The sequence below is a fragment of the Lutra lutra genome, chromosome 3, assembly GCF_902655055.1.
Source record: "Lutra lutra chromosome 3, mLutLut1.2, whole genome shotgun sequence".
NCBI lineage: Eukaryota > Metazoa > Chordata > Mammalia > Carnivora > Mustelidae > Lutra > Lutra lutra.
The window spans coordinates 69,572,310-69,585,391 of NC_062280.1; the positions used below are offsets into that span (position 1 = coordinate 69,572,310).

At 35.0% G+C, this 13,082-nt stretch overlaps 1 protein-coding gene across 2 annotated transcripts in view; it reads left to right on the plus strand.

Moving 5' to 3' along the window:
- PDK1 (pyruvate dehydrogenase kinase 1) overlaps positions 1-13,082 on the plus strand; it is a 31,980-nt gene that overhangs the window by 8,597 nt on the left and 10,301 nt on the right. For both annotated transcript variants that reach the window (XM_047722166.1, XM_047722167.1), the window contains exons 6-8: positions 322-399; positions 1,967-2,043; positions 3,924-4,022. In XM_047722166.1, coding sequence (XP_047578122.1) covers positions 322-399; positions 1,967-2,043; positions 3,924-4,022 — 254 coding nt within the window. The remainder of the gene's footprint in view (positions 1-321; positions 400-1,966; positions 2,044-3,923; positions 4,023-13,082) is intronic.

Consider the following 13,082-nt stretch of genomic DNA (forward strand, 5'->3'; position numbering starts at 1 on the left):
TATTCTAAACTTTCACCAACTCTACATGTTTGTTACATGTATTGTAAATAGTTCCTTCACCTTGCTGTTTTTACTTTGTTTATGGTGTCTTCTATTTTGATGTCTTTATTTTCATATAATCATATCTGTCATTTTTCCTTTGTGGGTATTAGGTGTTGTCATGTCATACTTAAGAAGACCTTCCCCAAATAAGATAATTGAAGTATATTTTCACCTATAGACAGTTATAAATTTCATTGATCAGTACTATTGCCACCTTAATGCGTGATATAGAAGTAAATTTATTTTAATGCTTTTTTTGTTTGTTTTGATTCACACTAGATGGCTATGAAAATGCTAGGCGTCTGTGTGATTTGTATTATATTAACTCTCCTGAACTAGAACTTGAAGAACTAAATGGTAAGCGTGATGGTGTCTTTTTCTCAATGATTAGTGTTGTGATTATCTGAGAAGCAATGATAAGAAGAATTTAGATGTGTCTTAATATAAAAGGACTTTTCATCAACTTCTTTACTGAAGATGAAGGCTGAGGGAGAGCAATCATGTTAAGAATTGTGTGTGCACATGCGCGCACGCACGTGTGCACGTGTGTGTGTGTGTGTGTAATTTAGTTGGATTCTTGTTTGAAAAGCATTTTGGGCTCTTCTTCCCCATTTTGTTTATATTTAATTGAGGATGTTCATTCTTTCCTTATTTTTGTTTCTGTTTTGGTTGTAGAAAAAATGATGCCAAGAAAATTACATTTGACTGTTATATGTACTCCAATAATGTAAAATTCACCCTTTAAGAATTCTGTTTCCTGAGTAGTGAATCATTTTTTATTGTTGAGGAAGTAAAAAGACTGGAGGTATAAAGAGGAAAGAAAATGCTCTTCTGTTTGAGAATCTGTTTATCTTTGATGATCTTTTCACCCTGACTAGTACCTTTTGGACAAAAAAAAAAAAAAAATTCTGATGTCTTGGAAGGAGGTTGATAAATCTGATTGTGTTTCTGTGGGGTTGGGGTAGTTGGGTAGAGGGAAAAACAGTTACTAAGTTAAGATGTCCCTTTAAGAATACAATTAAATAGGCTTTTCCTAAACTGTATTCTGGACCTGACAGTGGGAGAACAGTGGAAGAAGTTCTTCACTTGAAAATAGAATTGCTTGGTGTTTTTCTAAAGCCATATTAACTCTTTTGTTTCATAACAATACCACTCAGTAAAGAATCACAATGCACAAATGATAGTTTAGGAACCTGAACTGTGAGCAGTTTCCAGGTGTCCCATCCATGTTTCCACGGGGCGGTTTATTCAGAGGAGAGTCCAATTTATTGGATCAATTAGAATTCTAAGGTATGGTGAGTCTTACTCCTTTGCTCTACTTAAAGTTCTGTTTTACATACTTCCTTCCTGCCCCCCTCCCCCTGCCCTGCCCCTGCATCTCCAATTGGGCTTCTAAATTTAATAAAATGTTTGACTGTAGAATTCATATCCCTTGATAAATTGATGCTAGCTTAATTTAATTCAGATCTGTATCCATAGAAATGCCTGAAATAAAACAGAAAACATTGCATATGGTGAAACATTTAAAAAATGACTTTTTAAAAAAATAGTATATTGATGTGAGTTGGACCATGGAACTTAGATAAGACTTTAACACTTTTGTTTTGGAAAATAAAATTCTGACCTTAAGGCCGAGAGTCCTTTTAAAAGACTCACCATCATAGTGAAAATGGGAAGCTGGGTTGGCTAACAGTTATGCAGGATCACAAGAATGACTGCAAACTCATGTTGTCACCATCAGTTATAAATCTATGTGAATGTGGGGTCAAACACTAACACAGTGAAGAACCGGGATGGCAGTTCTCCCCCAGATAATACTACCCTCCATAGTAAATGTTTTCTTTTCATCATTACACAATATATTCTTGAAAATGCTTTAAGCACATCTCTCTGTACTTTCATATTTTTCTCTTCTGCTCTGTAGCAAAATCACCAGGACAGCCAATACAAGTGGTTTATGTACCATCCCATCTCTATCACATGGTGTTTGAACTTTTCAAGGTTTGTAAAATAGTATTACATAACCTTTATCAGTCCTTTCCTGAGGTTAGGGATCTGCTCTACCAGGTTTTCCTCCCGTGCATTTCAAGATGTCATTTCATGCTCAGTGTCCTGTCACGTTGCTGGAGATCAGCGTTTTATCCCTGCTGATGGGAACTTTAGTGTAGTGGTAAGCTTGTACTTGGAAGACAGAAAGAATTGGGCCTAAATTCCAGTTCTGCCACTTAATCTCTGTGTGACATTGGACAAATCAGTCAACCTTTTTGAGCCTATGTTTCCTCTTCTATAAAATGAGGATAATACTATCCAGGTTGTTAGAAAGATTGGGAGTAGCCTACTAAGTGTCCAGAACAATGGTAGCTCAGTGTAAGTGTTCAATAAAGTTCTATTTTTACAAAATAGAATATTTAGAAGAATGGTTCTCAATTTTCCACCCTTAGAAGACCAGAGTCCCACTATTATATATTTTGGGGGGGCGGTTTGAGAAAGTCATTTATATTGGCTTACAGGGCTTTTGCTATTATATTTGCTCTTTACAACAAATTTCAAAAACTAAATAAAATTATGCTAGAAATGTTGAGTACTTTATCCCCCAATAACCCACCAGTGACGCTTGGTGATACACAGAAAAGTGAGTGATGAGGAGTGTACAGGTCCTTGTAGCTGAAAATGACTGCCCTAATTCAAGCCTATATAGTCAGTTTCTCTTACTTTAGTTACCGTGTCTTGAGCCAGTAGTCAACTAGTAGAGAGCAGAGGTGACTTTCAGTCTGATCATGAAAAAGAAAAATACTCTGAAACACGGATAATCTGACTGAATTCTTAGAACAGCAAGAATTCAAGAATGCTCTTTTGTTCCTTAGACAGCAAGAACGTATCTAATACCTTACAAAAAAATCTTTCTATCCAACTGGTTAAATAAATAAGCAATTGGCACTTAAGGGATTAAAATTAATTTTTTCCTTAAATTTTCAGTTACTAAAGATCTTATTCCCCATGATGCTTAATAAAAGAAATTTCATATTCTGTAATAGATTTTACATAGATTTACATATAATGACATTAATATGTCATTAATTTTACATAGTCATTAATAATGGCTTTCATTTGGAACCAAATCTTAAAAATAGCCTTTGGTAAAAAAAAAAAAAAAAAAAAAAAAAAATAGCCTTTGGTAGAGACGATAGTATCTTTTCCCCAGGGATACTCAACCCTGATGGGTATGCCTTGGTCACACACTCCTATTTCCAAATTCAGCCCCATCTTTTGCCTTTTTAACCGTATCGAGTTTTATCAATTTCTATTGCAATGCTACATGTCATGTTATCTTTTCGTGCTTATACTATGTTGGCATTGTGTACTGTGTATCCTTTAGGAATTGATCAAAACAATTTCACAGTGTAAATATCCTTAGTTTCAAACTAGTGGAGAATTGGATTAGTTTCTACATCATAATAAGACCACTGCTGTGAATACTACATGAAAAAAATTTTTTTTCCTTCAAAATAATCTATGGCCATTAAAATGATTCTTAAAAATAGGGACAAAACTTTTCAAAAATAAGGTTTACTTGTTACCTACTAAATTATAGACGTATTTGGATAGAATCTTCAGCTTCAATGTAAACTAGTCAAAGTGTTGAGATGCCTGGTTTTGGAAAATGTGCAGAATTTAGTTGAAATCTTTAAATCAGAGTATTTCAAAAGTCCTCCAAAATTGACAATAATTTTTAAAATTCTTCAAATATAAGAATTGTGATACTTTGGCCTATCTCCAACAAATTAAAATTTTTTAAATTTCATATCATATATACATATTTGAAAATTATAATTAGTCTTTTTTTGAAGTTGTATTTTGAATGGAACCCTAATATATTTCAGAATGCAATGAGAGCAACGATGGAACACCATGCTGACAAAGGTGTTTACCCTCCTATTCAAGTCCACATCACACTGGGTAATGAGGATTTGACTGTGAAGGTAAGTGCTTTCTGGCTTGTTTGTTTTAATTGATGCACAGGCATGTACATAATTTCCTGAAGACATAACTTTTTTTTGGGAGAAAGAAATCCTACCTCTAATAGTTAATAAGCACATTGCTTCATTTACCTGGCAGAGTCTGGAAATTATCCCCTGAATCTGTTTCTATTCTGGTCCATAATCCAGATTATTCAAGGAAAAGTAAATCCTGAAGACAGTTTAGCAGTGATCTTGAATATCCACTTGGATAAGTAAAAGCTAAAACATCTGAATGTTTACAGTGTTATATAGATAGTATATAATGTTTCATTTTTAAACAATGTTTTTCTATCTACTTTTATTTCATTTGCTTCTCATAAAAGCTCTTCACTTAGGAGCACAGGTAATCTTATTGTTGATTTTACAGATGAGGAAACTAAGACACAGTGAGTAGCTCATAATTTCAGAGCAAATAAATGCCACAGAACATGAAATCAGGCTCTGACTTCAGGGTTTTTCTACTTCATTGTTCAGATAGTCCAGTTTCTTAGAGTATGATGATTCTCTTTTTTAAATAATCATTGTAAATTTTGTTTTAAAGTAATAAATGCAAAGAATTTAAAAATCAAATATATTAGTTCCTGGCCATTTGTGGGTCACTATTGTCTTTTAGTTATTTTTTCTGGGACTTATTGGGATATTTTTCAGTAATATCCTGATATTACAATTTCTGAAACAAAAATTTTCAAGAGCAAATATTAGCTTTCTGTTACAATAGCTGAGGATTTAGCTCTTTTAGAGCACCTCCCCTCCCCGACCTAACCTCCCCTGCTCTTTTCCCAGTATTTAAGTTCATACTTGAAATTCTAGATTGAAAATAATCACCTTGGAGAATTTTGAAGGCATCTACTGTTCCTTATTTCAAAATCATATAATTCAGTTACTCAGCCATCAAAAAAGAATGAAATCTTTGCCATTTGCAATGATGTGGATGGAGCTAGAGTGTATTATGCTAAGCGAAATAAGTCAGTCAGAGAAAGACAAATACTGCAAGATTTCACTCATGTGGAATTTAGTGAACAAAATGGATGAACATGTATGAGGAGGGGGAAAAAGAAGGGAAACAAACGTAACAGACTCTTAATGATAGAGAACAGCAGGGGGTTTGATGGAGGGAGATGGGTGGGGTGTGGGTAGATGGCAGAGGAGTATTAAGGAGAGCACTTGTTATGATAAGCACTGGGTGTTGTGTGTAAGTGATGAACCACTGAATTCTACTCCTGAAACCAATATTGCACTGTATGTTCACTAACTAGAATTTAAATAAAAATTTGAAAAAAAATTAAAAATGTGTATAATTCAGTGGTTTTTAAGAATATTCACCACTGTGTTATTTCAGAACATTTTCATCACTCCCCAAAAAACCTCCATACCCATTAGCAGTCACTCCCCAATTTCTCCTTCTCCCCAGTCCTTGGCAACTACTAATGTATTGTCTGTGTATGGATCTCCCTATTCTGGACTTTTCATAAAAATGAAATTCTGCAATATGTAGTTTTTTGTGACTGACTTCTCCCACTTAATATAATGTTATAGCAGATATCAGTACTTCATTACTTTTTGTGGTTGAAGGATACTCTGCAGGATGGGTATGACACATTTTGTTTATCCATTCATCACGTTGATGAACATCTGGGTGGTTTCCATTTTTGGGGTGTTACGAATAATGCTGTCATTCATGTCAAAGTCTTTGTGTGAACATAGGTTTTCAGTTCTCTTATGTATACACATAGAAGTTGAACTGCTTATAGGTAACTATGTTTAAGTTTTGAGGAATTGCTGAACTGTTTTCCAAAGTGCTGATACCATTTTACATTTCCACCAGCAACATATAGAAGTTCCAATTTTTCCACATCATTGTCAACATTTGTTAGAATCCGTCTTTTTGATTATAGCCATACTAATGGATATGAGTGATATCTCACTGGTTTTGGTTTGTGTGAGTCATAATTTGAGTATCTTTTCATGTGCTAATTGGCCATTTGTATATCTTTGAAAAAGTGTCAGTCAAGATCCTTTGTTCCTTCAGTTTTTAAGTGGATTGTCTTTTCATTGTTGCTAAGAGTTCGCTTCCTGTATTTTTTTTTATCATAGATACTAGTTCCTGATAAGATGTCTGATTTGAAAGTGTTCTATTCTGTGGCTTATCTTTTCACTTTCTTTTTTTTTTTAAAGAATTTATTTGAAAGGAAGGAAGAGAGTGCATCCCCCTGCAAGGGGAGAGAGGGAGAGAGAGAGACAGAGCACTTGAGCAGGGGGAGGAGCAGAGGGTGAGGGAGAAGCAGACTCCCTGCTGAGTGGAGAGCCTGATGGGGGTCTCAATCCCAGTTCCTTGAGATCGTGACCTGAGCCAAAGGCAGATGCTTAACCAACTGAGCCACCCAGGCACCCCAGTTTTGTTCTTCTTTAAATGTTTGGTAGAATCCACCAGTGAAGCCATCCGGGCCTGAGTTTGAGAAAATTTTGATAACTAGTTCAATCATTATCAGTTTGTTCAGATTTTCTGTTTCTTTCTTTCTTTTTTTTTTAAAGATTTTATTTATTTATTTATTTATTTACTTATTTATTTATTTATTTGAAAAAGAGAGAGAGGACTGTGCTGGCAGGAAGGAGGGGTAGAGGGGGAAGGAGAGAAACTCAAGCAGACTCCACGCTCAGCGGAGCCTGATGCGGGGTTTGATCTCATGACCCTGAGATCATGACCTGAGCTGAAAGAAAAAGAGTCAGGCACTTAACCAGCTGAACTACCCAAGCACCCCAGATTTTCTGTTTCTTCCTGATGTCGTTTCTGTAGTTTGTGTCTTTCTAAGAATTTGTATGTTTCACCTAGATTGTTTAATTTTTTGGCATAGAATTGTTCATAATGTTCCCTCATAATCCTTATTTTTGTAGGATTGCTAGTAATATCCCCACTTCCATTTTGACTTTATCAATTTGAGTCTTCTCCCTTTTTTCTTGGTCAGTCTAACTAAAATCTTGTCAATTTTATTAATCTTTAAAAAAAAACAAATTTTTTTGAGTTTTTGCCATTGTTTTCTATTCTTTATCTCATTAATTACCCCTCTAATGTTTGTTATTTCTTTCTTTTGCTTGCTTTGGAGTTAGTTTGCTCTTTTTTTAGTTTCTTAAGGTGGAAATTTAGGTTATTGATTTAAGGCCTTTTATAGCTATAAATTTCCCTCTACTGCTTTCTCTCTATCCCATTAGTTTTTTTATGATGCATTTTCATTTATCTCAAAGTATTTTCTAATTTCTCTTGTGATTTCTTCTTTGACCCATCTGTTCTTTAGCAGTATATTGTTTAATTTGTATGTATTTGTTAATTCCCTCATTTTTTTTCTGTTGTTGATTCCTAATTTCATTCTGTTGTGGTCAGAAATATAGTTTGTATGATTTCAGTCCTTTTACATTTATTGAGACTTGTTTTATGGCTAATGTATGGTCTATGGAGAATGTTACATATCCTGGAGAATGTTTCATGTGTACTTGAGAAAAATCTGTATTCTGCTGTTGTTGGATAGAGTGTTCTATAGATAGTACTTAAGCCTAATTGGTCTATAATGTTGTTCAAATCTTCTGTTTTCTTGTTAATCTTCTTTATAGTTGTCATATCCGTTTTTTGAAAGTGGGATATTAAAGTCTCTATTATTATTTTTTAAAGATTTATTTATTTATTTATTTGACAGACAGAGATCACAAGTAGACAGAGAGGCAGGCAGAGAGAGAGGGAAGCAGGCTCCCTGCTGAGCAGAGAGTCCGATGCAGGGCTCGATCTAGGACCCTGGGATCATGACCTGAGCCAAAGGCAGAGGCTTTAACCCACTGAGCCACCCAGGCGCCCCATCTCTATTATTGTGACTTGTCTATTTCTCCCTTCAATTCTCTCCATTTTTGCTTCATGTATTTTGGAGTTCTGTTAAACTATATATATATATGTTTATGATTTTATGTCTTTAATATATTGGCCTTTTATCATTGTAAAATGCCCTTCTTTGTCTCTGATAATAATTTTTGTCTTAAAGTGTGTTTTTATCTGATTTTTATATTACCATCCCAGTTTTTTTCTTGGTTTCTGTTTCCATAGTGTATCCTTTTCCAAGATTCTACTTTTTTTTTTTTGAAGATTTTACTATTTTTTAAGTAATCTATAGGCCCAATGTGGGGTTTGAATTCATGACCATGAGATCCAAAGTCACATGCTTTTCTAACTCAGCCAGCCAGGTACCCCCTGCAAGATTTTACTTTCAACCTGTTTGTGTCTTTGAATCTAAAGTGTGTCTCTTATAGACAACGCATGGTTAAAGAATGTTTTTTTTAATCCAGTCAGCCAGTGTCCACCTTTTAATTAGAGGGTTCAAGTCAGTTGACTTAACATAATTACTGTTAATGTTGAATTTATATTTGCCATTCTGTCATTTGTTGTGTATGTATCTTATGTCTCTTTTGATTATTTCACTATTACTGATGCATTTTTTGTTAAAATGATATTTTCTTCCATTTTCATTTCCTTCTTCTTTTATTATATTTCTTTGAGTTATTTTCATAGTGGTTGTCCCAGGATTACAATGAACATTAATTTATCTATAACAACCTAGTTCAGATTAATACGAACTTAATTACAATAGTATACACAGGCTTTGTTCCTTTATAGGTCCATTCCCTCTCCCTTCCCATCCTTTGTACTGTTACTGTCATGAAACCTACATTTTTAAACATTGTATATTCAGCTACCCTGATTTAGAATTATGTCCTCTGAAACTGCCTTTTCAATAAGATAGGAGAAGAAAGTTACAAAAAATACACCTACAGCATCCTTGGTATCTACCTATGTAATTACTTTTCCTGGTGCTCTTTATTTCTTTATGTGGATTTTACTCTCTTGTGTTCTTTCATTCCAGGCTAAAAGATTCCCTTTAGTTTTTATTAGGCAGGTTTACCAGCGATGAACTCTCAAGTTTTGCTTATTTGAGAATGTCTTGGTTTCTCTTTCATTTTTAAAGGACAGTTTAGCTAGATATAGAATTCTTAGTTGATTGTCCTTCTTTCAGCACTTTGAAAATGTGAATCGTACCACCTCTGCTGTCTATGGTTTCTAAAGAGAAATCAATTGTTAATCTTACTAGAATAGAATCCTTTGTATGTAATGAATCATTTCTCTTACTGCTTTCAAGATTTTTCTTGGGTTTTGACAGTGTGATTATGATTTGTCCAGATACAGATCTCTTTGAGCTTATACCTGGAGTTTGATTAACATCATCTTTTTAATCAAAACTGGGAAACTTTTATCTTTCATTTCTTCAGATATCCTTTCTGCCCCCTTTTTCCTCTCCCCTTCTGGGATTCGCAGCTTGTACATGTCAGTACACTTGTTGGAGTCCCACAGGTCTCTGACACTCTTTTTCTTCATTTTTTCCCCCATTTTTCTTCATTTTTTTCTTTCTGTTTCTCAGACTGGATAATTTCAATTGATTTATTTTCACTATCACTGATTCTTTCTTCCACATGTTCAGATGTACTGTTGAGCCCTTCTGAATTTCTATTTCAGTTATTATCCTTCTCAATTCTAAAATTTCAGTTCGGTTCTCTTACATAATTTCTGTGTATTTTTTTATTGCTGTTCTCTATTTGGGAAAGCATCAACCTTGTACTTTAGTTCTTTAAAAATGGTTTCATTTAGTTCTTTCAAAATATTTAAAATAGCTGATTTAAAGTCTTTGTTTAGGGACTCCTGGGTGTTTGAGTTGGTTAAGCATCTGCCTTAAGCTCAGGTCATGAGGGGTCCTGTGATCGAATCCCATATTGTGCTCCTTGCTCAGCGGGGAGTCTGCTTCTCCCTCTGCCCCTCCTCCACTCATTCTCGCGCTCTCTCACATTTCCACTCTTTCTGTCAAATAAATAAATTCTTTAAAATATATATAGATTTTGTTTAGTCAATCTAAGTTTCCTCAGATATAGTGTCTATTGATTCTGTCTTTTCCCCTTTGCATAGGCCATACTTTCTTGTTTCCTCTCATCTCTTATAGTTTCTATTGAAAATTAGACATTTAAAATAATACAGTTTGACAACTCCGAAGATCAGATACTTACCCTCTCAAGATTAGTTGTTACTTGTTTGTTTAGTGAGTCTTTAAGCTATTTCTCTAAAGTCTTTATTCTTTAAATTGTATGGCCACTAAAATTTACTTTGTTAGCTTAGTGGTAAACTAATGATCGGACCAAAAGTTCCTTAAATGCTTGCCATCTCCCAGTCTTTGTAAAGGGTCTCCATCTGCATATTGGGGCACACCTTCAACACTCAGCCAGGCACTTGACAACTCTGACTTAACCTTTGGGTCCTGCGTGTACAGAACCTCAGTCCGCCAGAGATGAAAACTTTCCTGAACATGAACAGAGCCCTGGGTATACATATGACCTTTTAGATTCCCAGGATATCCTCCAGCTTCTCTAAGCCCCTAAGGACATCTGATTTGCTAACTTTTCCTGTTAAGGTTTTTGTTTAGTCTGTTGTTTGCCTTAACTGTTGTACATTGCCCTAGGCAGCCTTCAAATTAATTAATTATCTCTAACTGTTTTTGACAAATGTTTCTGAGGATGGGAAGTGGGTGCACACAAGACTTTCTGCATTGATGAGTGCATAATCAGGCCAAAGAACGATAGCCTTCCCAGTGGCTACCGGGCTGCTGGTTTAACTCTGATTCCATGTTATTGATGAGAGTTGGGGGTGGGAATAAGCCAAGTTAAAACACCACAGAGTCTGTTGTTTTTCTTGACTAAATGCTCCCCAGGTTGCTGCAAGCCTTTGCTTAATTTCTAGAGTTCTGATCAAAGTTGACTCTGACAGTATTTGCCTTTTTCTTGGTGCTTTGATGGATGGGACACTTTTCTTTTTTCCACTATTTTTGCTGACGTAACTCCTGCTATTCCTTTTGAGAAGACTTCTGCTTATTCCAATTCCTGTTCTTTTGTATACGACCAGTTTTAAGTGTCAGGTTTTGTTGTTTTGTCTCTTTTAACTAAAGCTTTTAAGATCTTCAGCTCTGTTCTGATATTTCTTAATGATGTGACTTGGTATGGGTCTTTTCTTACTCATTGAGCTGGGCCCTTTAGAATTTCCACTGTTTCCTTGGTGCTTTCTTCCCTACTGCTTCATTTTCCGATAGTCCCGTTTGGAGAATGTTGGACTTCATGAATTGATCCTCTGATTTTTCTTATCTTTTTTCTGCTGCTTTTTATCTCTTTAAACTTTTCATTCTACTCTGTGAGATGCCCTCAACTTTGAATTCCCAACTCTTGTATTGAATTTTTGTTTCTATTATCTTACAAATTTCCGGGAACTTTTTATTTTTTATTATTCCTTTTTTATAGTATTCTGTTTAGTTTTACCTTCTTTTATCACTTTGAGGATAATAATAGCTGTTTTTTTCTAAAATTTTAATATGCCTTAACTCTCTACACTGTTTCCTCTGATTTTCTTTTTTCTGTTTATCTCTCTTGGCTGTTCATTTAAAAAGAGTGATGCACACATAAATGTATGGCAAATACCATCTGTTTGCTAAAAAAGTAATGTGAATGCATCATTTTTTTCAGCCCAGATGCTAATGTATGTCTATTTTTTGGTTGGTTATGTGTCAGCTACTTGCTCGTTAAGGTTTACTTGATTCAAAATAAATCCCACATGTCTTCTGCTTGGGGACCTCAGTTGTGCTACAGCATTGCCTTTCTCATAATCTTTTGCTATTTTGTCTTTCATGTGCTTTTGCATGTTGGTCTGTAGCTGTTTGCTTTTACTTGTGGTTATCCATCACAGCGTGGATTAAGAGTCACTGAATTCTTAGACACTTAGCAGAGACTTGGCCTGTGCTGGTGGTCAGGATTTGTTTGGGGTATCTGTCTCTTTAGTGTCAAGAAATTTTCATAATGACCCAGTGATTCCATTCCTAGGTATATACCCAAAGAAATGAGAACAGGTATTCAAGCAAAAATTTATACAAGAAGGTTCATAGCAGCATTATTCATAATAGCCAAAAACTGGAAATGTCCCAGATGTCCATCAACTGATGAACAGATCAATGAAATGTGGTACATCCATCTGATGGAGTATTGTTGGGCCATAAAAAGAGATGAAGTATGGGTACCTGCTACAGTGTGGCTGCTAGCTACAATACTGAAAAGATTACACTAAGTGAAAGAAACCAATCATATCATACAATTCTATTTATATGAAATGTCCAGAATTGGCAAATGTATAGGGACAAGAAACAGATTAGTAGTTGCTTAGGAGTCTGACCAATAAAGAGTCCAGTGTTTCTTTCTTTTTTTTTTTTTTTTAATATTTTATTTATTTATTTGACAGAGATCACAAGTAGGCAGAGAGGCAGACAGAGAGAGAGAGAGGAGAAAGCAGGCTCCCTGCCAAGCAGAGAGCCCGATGCGGGACTCAATCCCAGGACCCTGAGATCATGACCTGAGCCGAAGGCAGAGGCTCATTAACCCACTGAGCCACCCAGGCGCCCCCAGGGTTTCTTTTTGAAGTAATAAAAATATTCTAAAATTTGTGGTGAATGTTGTCATATCTACTTATATATTAAAAACTATCGAGTTTCACAATTTAAATCGGTGAATTTTATGGTAAATGAATTACTTTAATAAAGCTGTTAAAAAAAAAAAAAAAAAGGAAAGGAAGACTCAGAAGGGTCTTGAAAAGGCTGTTCTAGAAGCCCCTGTAAAGGCCCTACCCATATTGGGCTCTTCCTCCACACATCCAAGGTCACGTGACCAAATCTGTTAAATAAATGCTTGCTTTAATTTCTTCAGTAGAGTTTTCATCCCCATCAGTAGTACTGGATTTTCAGGATCAAGGTCTGCTTTTAATCTGTCTATAGAAACATAGAAAACTAGTACTAAATGATATATATTAGAAAGTCAACAGAATGGCTTATAGTTGAGTTTTTAAATAGTCTTTATATAGTCTTTCTTCCCATTCTTTTAGCTTATTCAAATTTTTGATATTTTTTACCTTTT